Here is a 26,346-nt window from a genome sequence, read left to right on the forward strand (position 1 = left end):
TCACAGTAATTTTTTTCCAGACATGGTATTTCACAGGTAGATTTTTTTATAGAAGAGTGGGAATCTATCTGTGTTATGCGGATAGTATGTACTGGTATATATTTGACGTACCATATTTCACAGAACCTTGTGAAATAGAGTCCCATTAACTACTATGTAAGTTACTCGCAATCAAAATATACCTGACTATATTTATAAAATGTTTCACAAAGGTAGAACAAATTTGCATGATTTATCAAAGGGAGTTAATTATGAGCAATTTATCTTTTAAAGATATTAATATAATATATTCCTGAATCTATTTCATAGTGAAATTTTTCCTTGAACCTTATTTTTTATATATTCATTTATATAGAAAAAAGGACTTACAACATGATTTAATAAGACAGATAACATTTCACAGATAAATACTATTCATCTGTTTAAATTGCTTTTGTTCGAATATACTGTTATGCTATGATTTATCTTATTTTCATATAATCAACAACTACATCTTTGTCCCCAGACAAAACTATTTCTATAGTTAAAAATATCATCATAATCAAATTCTTCCATTACTGTTAACAGTAGTAATGCAACTATACTTCTACCTTTACTTTTTAATTTATATTTGTACTGAGATCTGAAAACAACTCACGTTTACATGTATTTCACTTACACCTTATGTAATCATGATTTTATTTCACAACTACGATCTTTGATATTACTTCTGGTTTTCTTTCTTATGTTTCAGGATAATTTTCTTTTCAAAAGAATGGTATTCACTTAAATATTTCAGGAAATTTTTTCAATGAAAATTAGTGAAATTATTTCCCATTATAATACATTTTTTTTTTAACAATTTAGCTTTAATTCAAAACACACTATGATCATTTCATAGTATTTGTAAAGGATGAGTTTTTTCTAATAACTATTCAAAAAGTTAACTACCCAGATAGAATTTCACGGCAAAGGATAAAATATCGCAGGGAAATATTTTCCTCCGGATAAAAATATAACAACAACTACTGTGACATTTTTTTCCTCCGGATCAAATTTCACCCGGATATAATTTTGCTTTATATATTCACTGATGAGGCTATACGTCATTTATTTACTAAAACTTAAAAGGCACAAAATGAAATGGAAGGTTATTGATATAATGTTCCATTTCCTTTTCGAAACAGATCATTGAAACATACATTTAAATACACAGTAATTGTTCCGTATATTTCAAAGTTCAATATAATCCGTTAATGTTAAATACTTCCCGACCAGTGGTTAAAAATAGAAAACAAACTTTTCACATGAAATTTATCATATAGAAAATAGTAAAATGAAAACTTTTTTATTTATTTGTGTATTTACCCTGGTGAATTTCATTAGGGTTGGAACAGAGCTAAATCGTAAGTTTTAGATAAAAGTTCTGTTAAGTATGAGCCTTTCTCTTAAAGATAAACGGTGTTCTGGCAATCGTTGTTGATCTATACAAAGTATAAGCATTAACGTAATTGGTTACACGCTACGTTTAATAACTTGAGATGAATTATTGACCTTGCCATTTTTTTTGTTTTATCGAAACAGTTATTTCTAGGATTCATGTCAAATTTATAATGAAATTTAAACTATATGTAATATGTTCCATACAAGTTGCAATGATTATGGATTTGGGTTCTATGTCAAGTTGGAAATTCCTTATAAATATATATGTACGTCCCTGAACATAAATCGTGGTGGAACTAGACAAATGCGTTGAACTAGAGTTTCAAAATTTTTAACATCTAATAAAATGGTAAAGGCATACAGGAAGATACGTAGCTGGACACAATCATATTATTATACTCAGGGCCTACCAGTATTTGCTCTTGCTTTTAAATGCAACGTAATAAAAAGATAGTAAGCGAAAACATTTTTCAGTTCTTTAGCAGACAAGTCATTTAACAAACGACCACCTGAAAATTTTGCAAACTACGTACATGGTTACTAATAAATACGGAAATCACATTATTAGCTAAAGGAATCGGTTACATACCTTGGTGGTGTGTAGTGGCAAAGAAAATTCTTTATCTTTATATATCTCATTGTGGTTTTGATATGTTGTAGTAGTTGATGGTTAAACACTTACACAAATCAAAACATAACGGATACAATAACAACAAAAACGGCAGATAAAACATAACAAGCAAGTTTTAAAAATGCTGAGCGAAACAAATTACTCAAAATCCCAAGTCAATTGCAGGTGCTACAGAAAATGAGGCAGATCACACTCTACATGTGGCACCCGCCATTGCCATTTTTATATTAATTTTGATCTTATTGTTCAGATTGTATGTGAGAGTTTAGATCAAAATTACCGTTTTAGAATTGAAAAAGATTGTTAGTAAACTGACTAGTCTATTTCGGTAATACCAAATTCGAGATCACGACGACGGAATTGAGGTTACAACATCTGGAGCATATCCGTCAAAGGTGAAACAGGTATTCCAATAAAGTCAACCTATTCATGATGGCGTTCGTACACTTTCAAAAGAATAACTCTAACGTCACTGTTTGAAGTCGATTGTTTTATAGAAATAAGAAGAAATGGTATGAGTGGCAATGAGACAGCTCTCCACAATAGACCAACATGACAAAGACAAAACAACACAGTACGGCTTTTAACAACAACAAGCTGGAAAATTTGTTGTAAAATACATTTTTTCCTGGTCTGAATAACGACATTCTAATGTTTATTTTAATAATGCTTTTTTATTTAACATGTTTAATTTAGACAATTGTAGTTTCCAAGAAAACCATTTCTGTTCATATAACAACTGTTTAGAGAAGTACCGCGATGGTAAAGGCAACCCGTCAACAAAATGTAAGAATTAATTTAACGAATCCTTCACAACACAAATCTTAAAACACTGATTACACTAAACTAGAGGCTCTCAAGAGCCTGTGTCGCTCTTTGTGCATATTAACAATGGACACAGATACATTCATGACAAAATGGTGTTTTGGTGATGGTAATGCGTTTGTTTTGTAGATCTTTCTTTAATGAACATTCTTGTTGCTACAATTATTTTTATCTATAATGAACTTGGCCCAGTAATTACAGTGGAAAATATTTCCTAAAAATTTACAAAAATTAACAAAAATTTATGAAAATTGACTATAAAGGGCAATAACTCCTTAAGGGGTCAATTGACAATTTTGGTCATGTTGACTTATTTGTAGATCTTATTTTGCTGAATATTATCGCTGTTTACAGTTTATCGCTATCTATAATAATATTCAAGATAATAACCAAAATCGTCAAAATGTCCTTAAAATTAATAGTTCGGGAGCAGCAATCCAACAACAGGTTGTCCGATTTGTCTGACAATTTCAGGGCAGATAGATCTTGACCTGATAAAAAATTTAACCCCATGTCAGATTTGCTCTAAATGCTTTGGTTTCAGAGATATAAGCCAAAATCTACATTTCACCCCTATGTTCTATTTTTAGCCATGGCGGCCATCTTGATTTGTTAAACTAGATACCCTAAAGATGATTGTGGCCAAGTTTGGATTAATTTAGCCCAGTAGTTTCAGAGGAGAAGATTTTTGTAATAGATTACAAGGATTTACGAAAAATGGTTAAAAATTGAGTATAAAGGGCAATAACTCCTAAAGAGGTCAACTGACCATTTCGGTCATGCAGACTTATTTGCTGAACATTATTGCTGTTTACAATTTATCTCTATCTATAATAATATTCAAGATAATAGCCCAAAAACGGTATAATTTCCTTAAAATTGCAATTCCAGAGCAGCAACCCAACAACGGGTTGTCCGATTCGTCTGACAATTTCAGTGCAGATAGATGTTGACCTGATAAACAATTAAACCTCATGTCAGATTTGCTATCAATGCTTTGGTTTCAGAGTTATAAGCCAAACACTACATTTTACCCCTATGTTCTTTTTTTAGCAATGGCGGCCATCTTGGTTGGTTGGCCGGGTCACGCCACATATTTTTTAAACTAGATACCCCAATGATGATTGTGGCCAAGTTTGGTTGAATTTGGCCCAGTAATTTCAGAGGAGAATATTTTTGTAAAAGCTAACGACGACGAACACCGGACGCAAAGTGATGAAAAAAGTTCACTTAGCGAAATCTAAAACTGATCGGAATCGGGTTTTTCAACAAGTCAGAGTTTGGATTCTATATAGGATGAAATTAAACTAAAAAAGTTGTTTTATAGTATAAATAGTAGAACTAAAATACAATTTCCTACATAGACGTATGCTATATTGTGTACCTTCACTTCGTAAAATGTAAAATGAACTTTTTCGATTTTAGTCAAATTTGTAATTAATATATAATTTTTATGTATGTGTTTTTTTTATATATCAGATGCACGAGGAGACCGTCTCTCCGTCTGAATTAAGCATTTATTTTTTTCTTCTATATCACAAACAACAATCAATTTATATCCCAATCAACCTAGAAATTGTCCCGATTCTATCAAATATAATGTAAAAATAATTCTAACACCTCTATGTATTTTTCTATGGAGTTTAGAAACAAACAATATCGAAATTCACAATAAAAAACCATACTTTGATTAAATCTGACAACGCCACGACAAACAAAACACAGTAAAACAACAAACAAGCGTTAATGTACAAAGTTCATTAAGGAATGAGCAACACGAACCCAATATAACACTGTGGCTGAACCTTTATAACACAAGGTGCCCCGAAAGTCAGATGGAAGTTACATTCGCATCGGTTAATACATTGTACATTTATTTCAGTGATCAAAGATACTACAGGTTTGATCAACAAAACTGCCGGATTGGTCATTAAATCAGGTGCGATGAAATGCTTCTTTGAAGTATTGCCTTTTTCATATTATCATTTTGAAAAATACAGGTCGCATATTCAAACTTGTTTATTTACTTATTCGTCAACATTTTTTCTTCTTCAAATATTGGAAACCATGTGTTATAGGCAGATGTAAATCATAGATATTTCTTTGTCTAGCTTTTACGCAAAAGTGAAATAAGTCGTTGCTTGCACAAATATAACAATACTTTAAAAAAATTTAAATGTAATTTCTATTATCAACAGTTTATCATAGTCCGTTATATCTGTAACACGTTGACGTTGTGGTTAAATGTAGTTTCTGAAGAATTTAGGGTATGGTTGATTATGAGGTTCTCTAAAACATGGACATGTCATTGTGCGAGCGGAACCTTCTGTAATTAGTTCCTGTTTTCTCCTGATTTTTTGTGTAGTATTATATAGAATTTGGCTAAAAAAAATATTCATTTTTCTGCCCGAGAAGGGTAGAAAAACATTTGTATGCAAGAGAGAATCATTATCAATAAAAATACAAAATTACAAAAACATAAACTGATATAGTTATTAAGAATCATAGATACCATTGTATCACAAAATCCCGACAGGGCACCAGACCAATGCATACAATGTACCAGTTTATCACAATTAAATTGAAAGTTTTGTGTGTATTCCTCAAAATTAACACAAATGACGAATGTTGAAATGAGTTTTAATTATATAACATACATTTGTAATTTAAAATTTTTAAATGAGTTATCAAACACATGTTGGTTCGAACTAAACAGTACAATTTTGATACGACTTTTTCTACTTTTTCAGATGGTTCGGTTGGTCTTCATGGCATACAGTCTGTTGTACCTATATTTACCTTGGTGATTCTTCCTAGAATCATGCTATAAGGCATAAATGTCATAAACTTACTGACATATGTGTAAATTGATATTCGAATGAAGAAACCTATCATATGATGTGGCGGATGTTTAACAGTGTGATGAGGACTATCAAAATGTAATAATGAACATAAATTTAATTGCCATCGTAGATTATTAATTTTATTGTTCAAATTTCTTTATTGTTATCACTGATGGATTCTAACAGAATCGGTTAATAATACATTTGGACACATCTACAAATGTAACTACATTTAGTAAGCAATATCGTCTATCATTTGTTTCCACAGGACTGTAATTTGTCCTCATACTAAAACTTTAATTATGAAATATTATATTGTATGTAAATTTATACTTATCTAGGACTAAGTAAAACTATTCAAAGAGTTAACTGACAGTACAATGTATATATTGACATGAAATATATATAGTTGTTCCTTGCTTGTGAGTATTTTGTGCTGTGTGAGTACTGTTTTTTACCATGGCTTATATATACAATATAATTTGTTTTCCATCGGCATTTAAAATGTGCCGGCATTCATTCATTTGATATAATAAACTACCAACGCCAATGTATCCTATTATTTGATTTTCACAACGTACAGTATGACTTCCAATGATATTAAAAAAAATTACTAGACAAATTATTCCTGTCACTATAATCATAACAACCAGTGACAAATATGTACCATATTATTTGATGTAATATCCAATCACTAATGTTAGGAACAATATTGATGTCATAAAACAAATAACAAGTAAATACAATCTCAAGAAAAATCCATCTAATATTTGACCTATATCTTTCCATGTCAATGAATTAAATTCCCCAGAATGCTTTTCGGTGGTTTCAGGTACACTTTCTGTAGCTTCTCCGTATGGTTGCACTTTTCGTCCACACAAACATGAACTATCTTTCCAACATGCAAATTTTGCCAAGCAGCTAGTCGAAATCTTTATAAGCCATTTGGGAACTGGAATTTGTTCGTCTTTATGATGACAATCTAATACATATATAGTTATGATAACGGACAGTACACCCAAAGCTAGGACAAACAGTAAGTAAATAGCTGAAATAAAAATATCTTATGAAAAGTATAGTACTTCAAACCGTATCGCTGGTGATAATCCAATACATAGCCCAGTAAATAGTTATGACTACTCGCAGCGAGAAATAATATAGGTACATGTAGACATGTAGGCACTTGTCTCATCAAAAAAGAAGTTCTTATATAACTTAACACATCAACACAGGGTAATTAACTCGCATTTTTTAAAATATCATCCCGGTCGCGAATTTCCGTTATATTTCTATTTCAAGATTGTCAACTGAAACTTGTTATTCCGTGAATCTAGATTGATATATCTAGACAATGGTGTATAAAACACCTACATTTGTTGTCGGAATCATTCGTAGCAGGCCTCCCCAAGTATGTCAATCGTAAAATTTTCGTATAGCAACAACCAATTGGAAACATAATACTTGCAAATAGGTAAAGAGCTGGAATAACAATTTGAAAGAACATTTCTGCAAAATTCGTGTTTCTTTTTAGGATATACGCTACTCTATTTCAAATTAACAAATCGTTTTACAAGTCTGATATAAATTGATAATTAAAAAAAAAACAGAACTTAAAAAACAAAGAAACAATTTATAGGTCCGTGTCCTTGTTTCTAAGATATAGACATTGGAAAATTTGGCGGGAAATGTTTCTGTCTAGGTTTGTCATTCATTTACCATTGTCAGTTTTTTCCTTTCAAAAACTATGAAACAAATACAAGAATTTCATAAGATTTAAGATATATTGACTATATATTCATTCTTCACGGTTTAATTTGAAACACTGTTGTTTCAATAATTCTGATTCAAAAAGACAATAGCTGGTGTTTAATTAAATGACTTTTAAAAAACATTTCCAACAAAATACACGATTTTCATTAATGGCGATGCTAAAAACTTACATGCATTTCAAAGGATATTAGCATGCTACAAGTTCTTGATGTTTATTCTTAGACATATACTTACTTAAAACAGAGGTAGAACTTGATGTGGACGGCATGTTATCAGATATAATAGTGAGATAGACAGCGTATGCTAGAAGAACAGTTAGAGAATATCCTATCCTTTCTCCCGAATCTGGCGGTAATTTGAATACCATTGAACTCAGGAACGCTAACAGAACCATTGGAATCAGGGAATTCAACACGTGGAACACCGGTCTACGCTTGAATGTTAATGTGAACGTTATTTCTGGTGTAGAAGAACCCTCTCTAGTATTTGAGGTCGTAAAGGCTGAAAACCCTTGGTATGTCCATTCTCCGTTCTCCTTGTAGTATTCCAAACGAACAGCTTCCTGCGAAACATACAGTGCTATCTCTATTGACGTATAACCCCACGTGGTAATAATCACATCACATGATTGGGTATCGAAAGGATAATATGTCACATCTGTCTCACAGTGTGTAATGTATATTCCAGAGGGTGTCCAAATGACAGAGCCACTCGATTGAACTTTCATCAGGACATTTGCGTCACTCACTATCGAAATATCACGCACGCTACAAAACACAAAACGTACACATGTATTCGAAATAACATAATGTACCGATGTAGAACACCTAACGTATTCGAAATAACATAATGTACCAATGTAGAACACCTAAAGTATTCGAAATAAGAAATTGTACCAATGTAGAACGTATTTGAAATAACATAATGTACCAATGTATACACATGGACAAAAAATATTGCAACACCAAATTGAAATTCAAATAAAAAAAAAACACTCTTTATTTTTTTGTGATATAATTTGTTGAAATCGAACTAGTTAAACATTATTTAAATCTCACCTGAATTTAATCAATAAATATCGACTCGATCAGTTCTTATCTGCACATGCAGCAACTGTATCCGTAAACAATAAAAAAGAATTTTTATCCTCATTGTTTTCAACACTTTAAATAAACAAGTTTTTATAAAGTTATGTGATGGACACCTTGAAATTGGTCATCTACAACTCTTAACTAAAGCAAGATGGCATATTATCAGCATTAGAGAAGCAGGTATGTCGCTGTGACAATTGCACGTATTGTTGTTCATCACCTTTCCACTATAAGTCGTTTTGAGAATAAACCTCGGGCAACAAACGATGTTAAAGACCTTCCGAGATCAAGAAGACCTCCTATAACATCTGCTAGGGAAAATTAAGCAAAATGAAGGTTGGTCAAAAGGAAACCCATTGCAAACAATACAATCCTTAAAAGAGAATGGTGGTCACACAGGAGCCTTTAAACAAGAACTGTTCAAAATCGACTCATCGCTACTGGTTATCGTGCGATAAGACCATTTCGGGGACCTTTACTTACGGACAGACACACAGTTGCCCGTATCCAATGTAGTGCAGAGCTCGCAAACGTTGGAAATTAGTATCGTAGAGGAAGATCCTTTGTTCCAATGAAATTCTCTTTATCTTCCTTGGCTCGATCGTAGCCCGGATTTGAACCAAATCGATCATATATGGGACACTATTGGGCGTAAAGTGCGCGAAAGGACACACCAGTTCAAACACGTCATAAAATAAACAATGCCCTTCATCAGGAATGGTTGCTGTTACCTAAGCAACAAATTAGTCGACTTATGGCAGGAATTAGAAGATGTTTAAAGGCGCTTATCCGTTTGAATGGAGGCTGCGCACAAAATACTTATTATTTGACATAATTATAACAATCAACCATGATGTGAACAATCATCTTAAGATTAATTTTGGAAATGTCTGAGATTGTAAAGTTCGACTACAGTAAAAGTTGTAAAATGCATTTTTTGTAAAAAAAACACTTCATTTTGTTATCAAAGTTGTGGTAAGATAAAAAAAAATTTCAAACATTTTTTTGTTCGCTTTAATGCCAATGTTATCATTAATTATGTTTCAATATTATTTTTCAATTATTTCATCATATTCCATCCAAAATAAGAGGCTGATTTTTCAAGCTTTAAAAATTCAAGGTGTTGCAATACTTTTTTCCATGTGTATAGAACACTTAACGTATCCGAAATAGCATAATACACTTTACGTATTGGATTTAACATCATGTTCCAATTTAGAACACCTTACATGTACATGTACGTATTCGAAATAACATAATGTACCAATGTAGAACACTTTACGTATTCGAAATAACATAATTTACAAATGTAATGCATCTTACGTATTCGGAATAAGATAAGGTACATTGTATCTATGTAAAGCATCTTACGTATTCGAAATAAGAAAAGGTATCAATGAGTGTGTGAAGGCCTTGTGTGAGATTAACAATTGTATGTTAAATGAGTTACCTTCGTTAAATAAAGAATTTATTATTATTATTTTTATAGGAGCACCTTACGTATTCGGAATAAGATCAAGTATCAATAGAGGTAACCGGTGAGATCACGAATCACGTACGAATCACGAACGTATCACGTACTCTGCCGTATGACACGAAGCGGGATCATTAATTTCAAGCTAGAATGTCTAAGTGTTTATCATTATCTCGCTTTGATTATAAATGCATTTTTTATAGATTGACATAGTACTTACTGCAACTGACCTCGAAAAAGACGCCTAAGTTAACGAGTTTAATGTTCCTGAATAAATTGTTATAAATGATCATAGAATACTATTTATATTTTAATTTCCGTCTGGTCGTAAATAGGTAGAAAATAATTCTGTAATATACTGTAGTGAAAAATTATAAGCAATGTGAAAGTTTATGGATGTGAAAAGGTCAAGGCCACTTCTTCTTTTGCTATGCCATAAATGGGGAAAAACAGAAGGTTCCAGATCAACGCCATTTTGTAATGGCAGCTCATAATATAAGAAGTCAAATTTGTAGATTTAACATCGTTTATGGCATATGCTTATGATTGGACCTTTTTTGTAGCATTCTATTGAATAAATATCAGGAAATTTCTCCGTTTTGTCCTTGTAGTTGACATATTGATATTTTTTGGTCTGACTTTTGACCTCAATTTCACAAAAATGGGACCACTCTGGATTTTACGACCAAACTTTTCTTATTGTACACGTTATTCCTCCTTGCATCGATATATAATTTAGATATGTGTTCTTCCGGAACATTAAAGTTTTAAAAAATGAACTCTGGTTGCAGTACTAATTACACGCGTACTGTCTGTTTTATTCTTTTTATTTTGTATGTCGTCAGTCACGGAGCAGTTTCTGGTGGGAGTTGGGGAGGGGAGTGGGGTGCGGGTCTTTTATTTTTTGATAAAAATATTTTGATTCTGAGTTTTGTAAAAAAAAAAATTCTGGCAAGCACCTAGAGTATGGAACGACCGTTTGATTTGTAGGGGGCTGAAATAAAAAGGCAGGATAGGTCATCCAAGATGGAAAATGGCATCAATTGTAGAGCTGTATGCTGCTCTTTCTAAAAAAGGGCTTATTATCTGCAGATATAGCATATCACTTACAGCATTGTGTTAATAATTCCGGAAATAAATAATTTGATTCCAAATTTAAAGAGACTGAACGAAAAAAATTTAGCTAGAAATGGAAGAGACAAAAATAATTGCGGACGAGAAAATTGAACATGCCCTTTCCCCCAGCCCATTTTCAATTCAAATGGCTGGTCCCTTAGATTTGCTTGATAGTTTTCGTCTAGTCATATATTAGGCCTGAAATCACCGGCCTTGTCATATAATAAGGTTTAAATTTCATACCATGTATTTGACAAGTTGAAAAATTCTAGCGGAACGTCTGTATATACTTTTATATAGGAAGTGACCACTCATTTGGTGCATATGCATGCAAAGCTTAAGAACGAATTAACTGACAATGTGTATTACTCCGGATCATTGTTTAGAATAAGCTAAATAACAAAAAAAGTGGAGAATTCCTTGTACTCTTTGTACTTTGGGAAAAATGGGGGAAAAAACGAATACCGAATACTTAACAGAAAACTTCATATAAACTATTGTTCTTTCGCAGAATAAACGATGAATAATCAAATAAGTAAGATATAATGATATAATTGTATAATTCCAGCGTAATAAATTCCAACTTTTTTTTAGGCGTACTATTCTTTTTTCCCAGACCAAATATCTGAAATAATACCAGCGATACCGCATACTAAATGGGGGTTAGGGCACGACCTTTTGATTCTAGGATCGGAAATGGCAGATTTTGTAAATAAATTAAAAAATAGTAGTAAATATGCTGGCTTCCACCTAAATAAAACCTGGTGTAATACATAATCTTGCGTGTAGCAGTTGATTTTTTTTTTTTAAATAAAAATCTGATTGACCAAATCTGCTAGGCCGGCCCCCTCAGAATCAATGGTTGCCTCCTTATACTCTTCTCAAAGACACATGATCGATACCCGATATAACGGCGATATAAAATAAATTAATATATAGAAAAAAGACGGGGAATAAGAGGGGGTCAACTGATTTTTCTTATTATTTGTTGCAAATTTCTTGTAAGGGTTAATCCCATATAGTCCCTTGTAAGAAACTTGCAACAAATAAAAAAAACTTTGCCCCGGTCCGACCATTGAAACATGAAAAGGGGGCGGGGCATGCTGTTTCTTTCGGAAATAATATATTTTGATTCTGAATTTTGAGAAAACAATTAATGTCCACGTAAGGAAGAAAAAAATCTAATCTTGGATAATTATCACAAAAAATAATGTTTAATTTGAAACCATGATTTAATCATGCTATCATTCCACGTGACTATTAAACGTGTACAAGGTGATCACCACAGGTATACATTTATACGTACTGTTTCGTTTTTTAATCCGTACATAGGCACTTCCCATATATAAGTTAAAAATACATAGTCTTATATATCCATCCTTATACTTGAAAGCTCGTATTTTATCATTGTTTTCTATTAAAGGAAGCTTTTTGAGGTGTCAAAGGGTATTTTAGTCGATTATTCGATTTTAATGAGCTTTATTCAATATCAAAATCACTGCTCCCGATACGTTCGTTCGTCATTATTCGTCGGTTCGTGATCTCACCGGTTACCTCTAATGCAACCATGTTACGTATTCGGAATAAGGAACTGTATCAATGTGAAGTATATCACGTAGATATAGTAATGTGGTGTAAGTTCCAATGAGACAACTCTCCATCCAAATAACAATTTAAAACAGTAAACCATTATAGGTCAATGTACGGCCTTTAACACGGAACATTGGCTCACATCGAATAATAAGCTATAAAGGGCCCCAAAACTACTAGTGTAAAACCATGTATACGTAGTACTACATGTATTCGGAATAAGATGATGTATCAATGTAAAGCACCTTATGTATTCGGAATAAGATCTAGCATCTTACGTATTCGGAATAAGATCTAGCATCTTACGTATTCGGAATAAGATCTAGCATCTTACGTATTCGAAATAAGATAATGAATTAATGTACAACATCTTATGTATTCTAAATAAAGATAATGTATCCATGCGTGTAGAGCACCTAATTTATTTGGAATGACATAATTAAGTATCTTCTTTTTAATATATGTTCTTTAAGGTAATTCAGCAATCACACCACATCTTCGTTTTATATGTGACAAAGAGGAATTTAAACTGCCTTTGAAAAAAAGGAACTTGTAAGATAGGTTTAGAAATATAGTCTCGCCACAGTGTACCTAGTATGCACCCCATAGTATGGATTTGTTTCAAATGTTCTTTAATTTAATGAGATGCTGACACCCTGTGGGATAAAATAATTTTCGAAAATCTATCGGACAGTGTTGTGGATTTAAACACACCTCTTTACGCATATTAAACACCCTTACTAAAGTAAAAGACAGTTTTCTGACACACGGGAGAAGTCCCAGGATGATTATTTTAAACTGCAGTTTACCCACTGGACTTCTTTTGTGGGGAATCTGGTCCGAGACCACAATTGTCGTCCCTTGATTTTCGATAGTCCCTAGTGTTGACAGTTGGTTACTTGCCATTAATTTTTATACCCCTTCCAAATTTATTTCTCCATGTTTAATGCCTCAAATTGCAAGTAGGGGGGGGAGGGTGAAATTACACTGTAAAAAAATTTGGGTCCAGAATTTTAAAGGAAAGTAGTGATTTGGTCCAGCTGAAAAAGGTTGAAAATTAGTACTTCGGAAGCTGCCAGAGATTTCAAGACGCCCTAAACATAAAATTGTCCATATTTTGAGTTAGAGGCGATGAAGTTTTCTATAATTTTGATATAATTTGTCCCAAAAGTAGTACAACACACTGTAAAAGTTTCTTTGAGAAAGCGCTGGTGGGATTTTTTTTATTTTCATTTATGTTCTAAAAGAAATGCACTACGAAATAATTGTGTTCTCGGACCATCTTGTTTTCATTAAATGGATATGAGACTTATTTTAATATAAGTTTCAATAATTGTAATAGAAAAGATTTGTTAAATTACGAAAATCAGAACTTGCACGTTTTATATATGGGAGGTACCGACTGAACGTCACGCATTCTTTAAGTCTTTAAAATATAGTCTGAGTTAGAAACAAAAAAACTTTTCTTCAAACAATGAATTGACTTACGAATTTTCAATAATAAGAGCCGGTCGCCATATATATTCTTCGTTACTGTAAATAGCCGGTATATTTGTATTATAGGTAGCATCTTGTGACCAGTCTAACCTCTGATCATCCCAAAACTGTAATTAAAACGGAGTACATAGATACTTGATAAGGTTATGAATGTATTGATTTTTTAAACTGAATTTTACTGTATGTATTGCTGTGTGTTTACTCTAGTACATTGGTTAGAGGTACAGGGGCGAATTGAGAATTCACAAAATATATTTGATCCCGCCGCACTTTTGCATCTGTCAAAAGTCAGGAGCCTCTGGCCTTTTTAGTCTTGTGTGTTTTTGTTCAAATTTAGTTTATTTGGGAGTTTAGTGTGACGTTTATTACATTTTGTTAAGGAGACAAATGAATCTAGACCCTTTGATAGCCTTCGGATGTTTGCTGATCTCTGGTTAGGTTGTTGTCTCTCTGACACATTCCGTATTTCTATTCAAAATTTTATCTTATAAAATACCATAAAAATGTATAAAAATTAGGAATTTGACCAAATGTTGGTAGATATTGGCAGAAGATACTTTTTCAATGTCGAACAGACAAATTATACGATTGCCTAATACAAGGAAGATTGCATCTACTTATTTCTGAAGTCGGGCAAATAGTAGATATTTTCCGATATCTGTCAGATTGGAAGGAAACTGATTTCGAGCACCTGTATTTCTGTCTTACCATTGTTAGATATCCAGCTATTGACATCGACTGGTCACTTATACTCTAAAACGAAAAACAGATAGTGTATCATGAATAATCTGACAGTCACTATATTTAGATGAAAAACAGAAATAACAGTAATGCATATTAACTTTTTTTTCATCCACAACCACTTCATTTAATTCCCTTTCAAATAATATCAATTCGTGGTAGTATATTTATAAGGAGGGGGAGGGGGGTCGGAGGGGTCCTTTAAGTTATCCCGAAATCCCGGGCTTAAAACTATGAAATCCCGAGGTCCCAAATTTAAAGAAATTAAATCCCCGGATCCCGAAAGGATCAATCCCGAAATCCCAAGTGTAAAAACACCCGATCCGGACGTCCCGAAAAGGTACCCCCCTATATTACTCTTATATATGATTTGCAAATCTACAAATATCCGATGTTATGTCTGTGTGACATTGAAACCCCTTGAACTTTGTATCTAAAATCCTCAAAGTTCTCATCTCATGTGTGTGAGTTTTTACATTCAATTTCGACTTTCATGGACTAACAGTATTCAATAAATGTGTATCGATCAAATGTCACAGCGAAATCGAATAGACTGACAGTGATAGAAGCTTTGAAGCGATATCTGTATAGTATGCAAATACACGACAGACTAGCGATAACTTTTGGGTTGTTAACACATGCACTTGTTTCTATCCATGGGAAGCCCCACTATCAACGTATATTAACGACTAACTACACGTTGATAGTGGACTTCCCATGGATAGAAACAAGTGCCTGTGGTTGTTAATATAAGTTATATGATTCGATACTGACCCTCTACGGATCAATAGAAGATTTTATTCACCCTCTTAGATATCTAAGATATTTGTATTTCTAAAATTGGTTATCTCCCTAGTGAAGTGTAGATATCGATTATTCTCACAATTAAATGAAGATATCAGAATATATAGTAGGTAGAAAAATAGACAAGAACTGTTGGTGTCTGTAAATATGAGCTGTATTTGTACGAGGCTAAGAAACAGGTGGTTATGCGAGTTTCAGCGACTTAATACTCCTGTTTCGAACCTAGGAAAAACACCTGATATTCAAAGACACATAATATATATTGTCTTATAGATTCTGGTATCTATTTTGTACATTTTTTGAACATGCTAATCGTTAAAAATGTATTTAAATTAAATCATGTCAATCGTTAAAAATGTATTTAAATTAAATCGACCTGACTTAAACACAGACCACAATGAGACCCCCCCCCCCCCCCCCCCCATTGACCTGTCATGTAAAGAGTAATTTCACAAAACCGTGTGCTTGCAACAGAAGATAGATACAAGGAGTCTTTGTCATTTATACGTTTAAGTCTTTGTTTTATCTGTACATCTGTATGGTTGAATGATTCATCGCATGATAAAGAACAATTCAATGTTTTGTGTACTTACCAACGAATTAAGAGTAATGATATTTAACGCCACAGTTACATTAACTTGAGCTAAAGGTCTGACAAAAAGATTGTAGGTTGTTCCGATTCCAAGGGACGATCTCAGATTGTCTTCCAATGCAAAACTATAGGCGGGTTCGACATTTTTAATAGCTACAAATAGACAATTAGTATATAGCAGTCATAATTTGATATTTTTTAAACTACAATGTACGTGTAATCAAATATAAAGCTAGTTAAAGCCCGCCTCCGGATGTGGAATTTTCTAGCTGTGTTCGGCTGTTTTCTGTCCTTTGATCTTGTTGTTGTCTTCTTTGTAAACATCTCCTATTCTATTTGGCAATTTCTAAAGCTTGTGTTTCCTATCATGATAATTAAAGTCATTATTTCCTTTCGATAGTTTTTTATTTTTTGTCGTTATTAAGGCTTCGTACAGTAGTTGTTGTTTGTTTATGTAATTTATACGTGTTTCTCGTTTCTCGTTTTTATATAGATTAGACCGTTGGTTTTCCCGTTTGAATGGTTTTACACTGGTAATTTTGGGGCCTTCTTAGCTTGTTGTTCGGTGTGAGCCAAGGCTCCGTGTTGAAGGCCATACCTTACCCTATAATGGTTTACTTTTTTTAATGTTATTTGGATGGAGAGTTGTCTCATTGGCACTCCCACCACATCTTCCTATATCTATTTATAATTGATTGGTGTGGTATATCTGTGTCAAAGATGAACATTGATATCCTCCCGTAGTTATTACGGAAACTCCGTCCTCTGTTTTAGTTGTTTGTTGGTGTGTTCCTGTTGTTAGTCTTTAGTTTCCGAAGTAGTATTTTGTAGAAAATTGTTTTGTTAGTTTTCTGAATCTAGATTCCTCATACATGTACCTTATAGTGTCAAAAAAAAAAAAAAAGGTTCGTGTATTGGGCGAAACAAATATCTGACTCAGTCAACCCCCCTTTTGAAGTGAAATGGTTGCTCCCTTATCTGTGTTGTTGTACATTAAATTATATAATTACTTATTGTTTGTGCTCTTTTTATCTTTTTCATGAGACCACCGGAAACGTTCAGTATTGGGCAAGATTAACAATTCAACGTATAGATGTAAATGTAGATGCGGAGTTTATTTTCGTCATGAGATATGACGTTACGCACAGAGTTCGATTTAGTAATGGTAACTCGACGTAGTTTTTTAAAATTATTAAATCCGACTTCTGTACAAAACGCCAAAGCTTTGCATTGTATTTAAGACAGCTGGCATTAAGATGTTTAACGTCTTATTAAGAAAAAAATAGACTGTATACATGACTGATTATATATTTTTGACAAATAAACTTCCTCATAATCTTATTGAAAATATATATTTCAAGTAGCTTAGTCTAGGCATGTACATCGTGTGGAAACAGCCAGCATCAAATCTGTTTAATACTTTAAAAGTATAAATGTTATCAACCGCTTTTAACTGTAGTTTTCGAACTATAAATAGCGAATAATTCTATGGTCTTTTTATCCGTTCCGTACTTTCATCATCCCAAATACAAAAATGTAGGTGTCTTACAACAAACATTCGTTCTAGCAGGCACATACATGTTTCTAGGTTTCTAGGTTCCAAAGTCGATAAGTTATTATTAATCAAAACAAATGCGCCTTTAAGATCAGCACATAGTTTACAACAATATGATTTAAGTAAAATGTTCTTGGTGATTTATTACATTTTCAGAGAAATTATTAAAAAATTTCTCCAAAAAATATATTATTACACAGATTATGTTAAATGATATGTAGCTTATGACACAAAAATGCTAAATTTTCAGTTAATGGAAAAAATAATTATATAAATTACGTTACATTTCATACGTTCCGTGCAAAAAACGTTCAATTTGGACGTGGTAACATTTTGGGGAGACACTGACAACTTGACGGAAAATGATGAAAAATTTGGAGTTTCCACGTCCACTCTGCGTAGTATTTCTATTTTTAATCCATCTGATGAGTGGAAGTCTTTTTCTACTGATAGTTATAGTTCGTTCTTACGTTGTAATGTTACACCACTGTCCCAGGTTAAGGGGAGGGTTGGAATCCCGCTAACATGTTTAACCCCGCCACATTCTGTATGTATGTGCCTGTCCCATTTCAGGAGCCTTTAATTCAGTGGTTGTCGTTTGTATACATTGTATGTGCAACATATTTGCTTTTCGTTCATTTTTTGTACATAAGTTTGGCAGTGACATGTAGTTTTCTCGTTTAAGCTGTTTTACATTTGTCATTTTGGGGTCTTTTATAGCTGACTATGCGGTATGGGCTTTGGTCATTGTTGAAGGCCGTACGGTGACCTATAGTGGTTAATTTCTGTGTCATTTGGTCTCTTGTGGAGAGTTGTGTCATTGGCAATTGTACCACATCATTCTTTTTATATAGACATTTTTTTGGCCACATATTTTCTCTCGTTATGGTTATATTTAAAACTTCTCTAAGTATACACATTTTAAAAATAAAACCTCGTCCTCTCTTGCTCATATATTCTTATCAGATACAAGCTTTGTACTTTCAACAGATTTTTCTAAAACTCAATTTCTGTGTATAATATTATTCTGTAAGTGTTTATTTCAATGAAAATATTGTTTTGTTTGTAAATTCTTAAATACTTTTTTCAATGCATAGATGATTAAAACCTGTAACAATTATCTCTTTAAATCGTGAGGGACAAAATAGAGCGTGACATGATTTTTATGGCAAAAATTTGAAAATTGAAAATATTTTATTGATTGAAAATTACATATCATTTAACTGAACTTATGTGTAGTAGACTATTTAAAGTAAATAATTACTTGACATTTAAGAATATCTTCAGAAATATAGAGAAAATAATTACTCATATGTACAAACTTTGTATTGTGAATTCAGAATATGTGTATACTTTTTTATAAATCTTATTTTTTTCAAAGTAATTCTCACAATACTTGAAGTACAATGTAGTTAATAAATAAAAAACCTAGTAAATAGAATGGGGTTCGCTCATTTTTCAAAGCCGAACGGTGAAAAAAGTTGCTAATTTTTACTTTATTTGTTCTATGGCTAAAAGTTGTCTGATTGGTTATCATATCACATTTTTTTTTCTATATCAATAATTTAGGTTTTGTTCAATGTTGAAGGTCATACGATGACATGCAATGGCTAAATATACGTCAATTGGTCTCACCGCCCCAGTGGTCGGGTGGTAGATTGTTTGCCTCGACTGCGGGATGATCTTTGTTTGAACCCCGATCGGGTCAAACCATAGACTTTAAAATTGGTATTTGTTGCTTCTCCGCTTTAAAGAGTAAGAGCATAGAATGGTTGGCTCGGTGTCAGTGAAATGTATCCGGGTATGACAATTTGTCCTTCAGTGGACTGTTACCTTGTTAACTAGCACGTTACAAATCGTTACAGTGTGTCAGGATCGAAACAAGGTTAGTATTCATATCACATATCCAGGTTCTCGTCGTCCTGAATATGCATATCAATTTGCCGCTGGATGTTAAGCAGTCATTTATCATCATCATCATTTGGTCTCTTGTGGAGAGTAGTCACATTTGCATACCACATCTTCGTATTTATGTAAATTACCAATCAACGGAAGCAACGGACGTCAAACTTAAATCGAAGCGTTTACCAATGCTGGACTTACGATGAACAAATACAAATGAAAGAATTATGATTGGTTGCATATTTGCCATATTTTTTATATTCGGTCAACGCGCTCTGACTAAATTCATCCATATATTGGAGCTAGTTGAGTCTGTTGCCTTATCAATGAGGCTCATAGAACACAAATCATTTTCAACTACAATTTGTCAACACCGCGATGTCAATAATGTGAACGATGTAAACACGATGGTATATTAGACTTGATGTACAATATAAAAACTATGTTGACTTGCTATTCTCAACATTGCAATGTATGCTTTTTGCGATGTATGCTATGTAAACACAAGATAGAGGAACGATACATCGCGAACATTGTAAGAGCTCTTATAAACCCAAGGTTGCGTTTAATATCGCTGCGGCTACGTTTACGTACATGTAGTTCTACGTAGATTTTTGTCTACTGAACGAGTAGCTAGCCTAGATTCTATCAATCTATATAGCAGCTATTGGGTTGCTGTCTCTTTTACACATTTCCCATTTCCATTCTCAATTTAAGCTATACGTTCAATAGTCATGAATCTACGTAGTCCTATGTAGTTGCAACGATAATGAACGCAACCATGTTTTCATAGTCAACATCGCCGACAAAATCGCGATGTATACAATATAGTAACGATGTCGTGCTTAGCTCGCGATGTTGACGATGTGAACGATGTGAAATTCTAAGGTTCAAACTTTTCAATCAATAATATCACGATTTTGACTCGATATTTTCAACATCGCAATGTATACTATGTAAATAATGTAATCGGAAGGTATATTATAGATACAATACAATCTAAACATAATAATGACTCGATCCTGTAGACATCGTGATGTTGACAATATCGGTAAATTATCGTTCACTGGACATACTTCAAACCAAAGTTTTAAGAATGTAAGATACATTTTATCTCGTTAGATATCAATATTATTTTCTAAATTTCATGGAATGAAGGACTTTTTGTTTTTGATACTGACTTTATCACTGTTAGATATAAGGTGAGCCCACAAATTACCGATAAACTGAAATAAAAGGTATGCCCACATTTTAAGAGGGATGAAGCATTCCTTCTTGTAAAGGTTAATCAATTGATCACTTACCTGTTGTTAATAGTAGAACAGGTATTACCACAAGCATTGCTAGTATTCCGTTGTTCTTCTTTTATTTATCAATGCCAAAGTATAGCCTTTTAATGTGGTCCTAGAGAGAAAAAGTTCATTAAAATCCTATAACAAAAAATTAAAAAATTAAAATACGTTCTTTTGATAATAAAATTCGTTTTAATTCGATGTCGGTTGAGAGGATCTTTAATTAAGTTTCCGTTTACTAACCCTCTTCATTCAAATTTTAAACGGATCGTGTCTTTTAAAACTATTTTTGAATGAAAAACGTCCTACATAAAGTAACTAATTACATTGAAGTGGTTTATATAGTAGGCAACACAAGTATCGATACGCAAGTTTGAACTCTATAATCTATTATGAAATATAATATATAGGAATCAACGTTTACTGTCAAATTCATTTTGCGGAAAATAAGTAAAAAAATCAGCACTTCTAAATCAAAGATGAGAAAAAAAGTATTGACATAGATGCAAAGGCATTACAAATTGTAAGCAAAGTATGATATGTTCAAGTTAAAAATTTTAAGTTCCAATATAGATTTTTAGTATTTTTGGTGAAAGTACGAAATTACAAGAACATGCAATACAAAATTTCGCGTATTTGCCTCCAATCAATGGTTTTGATAAGAATATTATTAAAACACTGTAAATATTAGACCAATTGTGCAAGTATTTTCCCTGGTACACATTTATTTATATTAAATATAATACATTGCCTTTTATCATTCCATTTGTGGACTGGTTTATATCTATTTATCATTCAGTTTTTATCTTTTTGAATTACAACTCTTTTTTTTATAAAAGTTTAGCTCTTATTGAGGTATAAATGAGTTGACTGTATTTAGATGAAATATACTAAATTCGCAGATGAAAATACACGTAAAGAGATAGTAACTTGGCAGCAAAATGTCCACTTGCCTTATAAAAAAACCAAATCCGTTTCCAAAAAAGAAAAGTCCGTGTGACAAAGATATGGGGTTAAAATCACTAGTAAATTATATATTTTAAAACATACTATTTACATTGTTTGTCATATAAGTATCAAATAATTTTAAACTACAATATTTAAAAGCAATTTAATTGTAAAGAGTATTAAAGGTAAAATGGTTTAAAGTTTGAATAGTTGCGTGTATAAATATTGTGTTACATGTTTTTAATGTTAAACTATAATTGTGTATATTGAGGGCGTACCAGTAATGTAGATAAAAGACACAGACAACAAATAACAAAGGAATAATGTAAATTGTCTGTTTTACGGATTTGACCTTCACGTTTAAGAAATGTCAAAAACTTTCGGGTAGATAGTCAGACCGATGACGAGTAGGGTAGACTATCCCGAACATCGTTGTCGATTGAGTCAGGCTGACCAGTCTCCCGATCACGTAATTTGTTTTGATCGGGCTTGATCGAGTTGATCTGATTGGCAGTGTGAACCTAGCTTTAGGGTTTTATATTGTTACAGATTGACCGATCAACGTGTAGGATTTTCTTAAGTTCCTTGCATTATCATCGTATGGTGTGTTTTCGTACTAATAACTGCTTACGGTTTTCACTGTTGAGTTTTTATTCACTTGTGTACACAAATTTAAAAAAGCATGTTCTATCGAATGTTTTAAGGTATTTAGATTTTTTGTCGAGGATCACTACGTTTTTTTTACTGTTTTGCGATTTTCGTATTTCAAAAAACGGCGTCATATGTTTTCTAAAAAACGAATCAGCACACGGACAGGAAATGACTATTAAATCCGGAAATGAGTATTTTCTGAAGTCGTGGTTCTGGTAATTGATTGAATCATAAAAAAGTTATTAAATTCTTTTCACAAAATGTTTCAGTACTGAAACTTAATTGTAAATAGTTTTTGGTTGATGTTTCAACTGCTGAAATTTTTAGACGAAACCCGCGTCTGGCGTATATACAAAGTTTAGTCCTGGTATCTATGATGAGTTTATTTAACATTGTGATTTTTTTAAGATTGGCACTGAATTTTTACAAAAGACTTTACTTTTTTAAATTTTAGCATGCAGTTTTCAAAATTTGTGATGAAATGGTAAAAAAATAAAACCGTTTTTATCTTTATGTGTTAAGGATGTATAAACAAATTGTCAATAGAATATTGAAGGAATGGATTTTGAACCACCATTTTATATAAGAACCCTGATAATTTTAACTCGCTGGTTTGTAATAAAAACAACCAAAAAATCACATGACAGTCACATGTCTTGAAAATCCGGTATCTGACAGGCAAACAACATATCTATACTTAATGTAACCCTTCAGAATTTTTCTCAACAACTATTCGAGTGATGCATATTTTTGACATCAAGTAAAAATAGCTAATTTGGTCAGTTTTATTAAATTTGTTCTAGCGTCTTTCAAACCGACTTTGAGAATATGTTTTAAATTTGTCAAGTTGTAGTGTTGTTGTTGTTCCAAATATAGCAACCGACAAACCCGCCACAATATGCGCTTGTGCATTCGAATCCGATGAAATATGGATGATACGAAAACATATGACGTACGAAAACATATGACACGACGATATATTATTTTTTAAATGTTGCTAAACCCGGCATGGCCATCCGCTGTGTCCAAGTTAAAATAGATCTGTTCACATTGCATTTTCTTAACCACATACTTAGATTCTTGCATTATTGTTTTTGTTAATGTTGCTAAAACCTGGCATGAACGATGTGTCTAAGTAAAAAATAGATCTGTTCCCATTGTAATTTCTTACCCACATACTGCCTTAATCAATTCGGTAAAAAAATATGATTGAAACTTAGTATAAACTAGAGCACAACCGCAATTTACCGCGAAATCTCCATATTTTCATCCTTCATAAATATATTTATTAAAGTTATGTACACCGGTGTGTAAACATTACCACGTGTACTTGTTATAGTGGAAGATATTAGCAAGCAAAATTGAGGGAATTGTGCAAATGATGATACAAGCATGACAATTACCACAAAGCATCATTATTACATACTTTGTAAGAAATAACTGCTGGCCATTAAAAAAATATTTTAAATTTGCAAGATGGCCACGGCCATTTTCTAAAATGGCTGTTTTCTCTAGTTTGAAAATACTGATTTTTCTTGAAAACCTTTCGATGAACTTCTTTTAGTAAAAAACAATTACCAGGTTTGGTGGCTACCTTACTTACGTCACATATTTATCAAAAATGAATACTTGACATATCCAGTATTTGCGCATGCGAGAATATGTAACAAAATTCTTTCAAAAACATTTGAACTATTTACTATATATTCAGTGTTTTTTTATTTCTAATGATATTATAAATTGGTTTAATAACATTTTTCAAGGTTATGATACACATGTATTTCAAACTTTTGCGCATGTGCAAACTATTTATAGACATCAAGAGCGATTTGTATGCACTACCAGGCAATTCTCAGGTATTCGATGGTTAAGGAGAAAATGTTGTAAATCTGGAGAAACATCAAATGAAACTGCAGATCAGCCACTTTTGGAAATGTCTAAGCAAATTCATTGGGAATGGCCTTATTTGTAAGGAAAATATAAGTGTATCGTCATGTTTGGTGGATTGCACATTGAAATGACTTGTTATAAAACTTTGAGTGATATATTGCGTGATAGGGGATAGACATGTTGTCTTACTGAAGCCAATATTGCAACACCAAGAACGGCAGATTCTTTTTATATATGTTTAAATGAACCTAGGACTAGACAGGCGCATCAGACAACTGCATGTGTTTTGCTTAAAAATTGTTAATTTCAGATTATGAAAGCTAAACTCAGAATATATAATTATGTCATGACTCTGTGAAGTTCAATGATTTAAAAGACTGGTGTAAGGAAATAGAGTCATCTCGACCAAAGTTTAATTCCTGGCGTTCAATTATAAATTAAGAACTTCTTCTGATTTTGGTATTATGCTCATTTCATGAGTGAGATTTCGTACTTTTCAAACAGTCCATATAAAGCATGATAGCGTATTGTTTTAGGTCTTGATCGTGTAAATTATGCTCGATCGTTACCGACTCATCTCCGAGATATGACTTCCCTTCCTGAACATCACCCACAGGCGGCAATGGAATTTGAAAATGATAATTTCACTGTACGTAAGACCAGTAAATTTCTTTCTTGTAACACAATTGATCAGGCACAAAAACAGAATAATGCAATTGTGAAGAGCGATATTGGTGCCATAGGATTAACCGAAAATCCCATTTAGATAAATGGATGGTAGCTGGACCAGGAGTCAGTATACTAGAAGATTAATTTGAAAGATCTAGTGGTTTGGGTCATTCTAAAACAGGAGAACGACATAATGAAGACTCTACGAAAACACTAAAAGATTCCTTTAAACAGCTTTAAAGGCTTTCCAAAGTGATGAACGAGTTTAGAAATTCATTTCTAGAAGAGTCGTCAGATTTGTAAAAAAAATACTCTATTTAGGAATTGTTGATTCGGAAACAGGTTAGATATGTAAATAAACTCCAAGATATTGGTTCAAACAATACGAAGATCTTTTAAAGCAAATGCAAAACGAAGGAGAACCTGCTTTTTATAACCAAATAAAAAAGGACAACTTCCTATGTTGGCCGCAAAATGAAACTGGAAACGTCTTTGTCAAAAACAAAGCTAGAGAACCTTAAAAGTGATTGCGATATCTTTTCTAGACTTTTCATTTCTTGTCACAGTAGACAGTTTTACTTGGTATATTTCTTTATCCATAGAAAAACCAAACTGCTCCTCTGTCTTTATCTCAGAATGTGACTTGAAATAGTGGTATTAAATAGCTGCAAATGGGTTTACTTGAAACATTCTGCGATATGCTGATCCAAATTCGGACGCATTTATCGTTGGTGGGGCAGCAATGGTTAATTCCAGGTCACAAAGTTGGGCAAAAATATTTGATGATTATGCTAATGATGTCATACTGCCTTATATAAAATCTTGCATCGATAAGTATTCAAAAGTAGACATTGTATTTAATGTTTACTAAATGAATAATTTAAAGCCTGTGACAAGACAAAGGCAAGGTTCTTGTGCCAGATGGAAATGTGTTGGTTCTGGTAGAACACCAAGGGTATGGAGTAGTTTTCTCTGTGAAGATGACAACAAAACGAAAGTATTAAAAGAGACTAATAAAAATGTGTATGTTACTCATGGTGAAA

At 32.7% G+C, this 26,346-nt stretch overlaps 1 protein-coding gene and 1 long non-coding RNA gene across 2 annotated transcripts; one reads left to right on the forward strand and one right to left on the reverse strand.

Moving 5' to 3' along the window:
• Positions 1-1,248: 1,248 nt before the first annotated feature.
• On the forward strand, positions 1,249-6,271 carry LOC139504532 (uncharacterized). The gene is made up of 4 exons (XR_011659251.1): positions 1,249-1,385; positions 2,750-2,839; positions 4,761-4,817; positions 5,629-6,271. It is a non-coding gene; the product is annotated as an uncharacterized lncRNA (long non-coding RNA).
• On the reverse strand, positions 5,503-21,344 carry LOC139504528 (acetylcholine receptor subunit beta-like). Its single transcript, XM_071294633.1, has 6 exons — positions 21,158-21,344; positions 16,398-16,549; positions 14,968-15,012; positions 14,251-14,366; positions 7,726-8,258; positions 5,503-6,769 (listed from the first exon to the last, which is right to left on the reverse strand). The coding sequence occupies exons 1-6, from the start codon at positions 21,192-21,194 to the stop codon at positions 6,393-6,395; spliced, it is 1,260 nt and encodes a 419-aa protein (XP_071150734.1). The 5' UTR covers positions 21,195-21,344; the 3' UTR covers positions 5,503-6,392.
• Positions 21,345-26,346: the final 5,002 nt, after the last annotated feature.

The sequence above is a fragment of the Mytilus edulis genome, chromosome 14 (genome assembly GCF_963676685.1).
Source record: "Mytilus edulis chromosome 14, xbMytEdul2.2, whole genome shotgun sequence".
Classification (NCBI taxonomy): domain Eukaryota; kingdom Metazoa; phylum Mollusca; class Bivalvia; order Mytilida; family Mytilidae; genus Mytilus; species Mytilus edulis.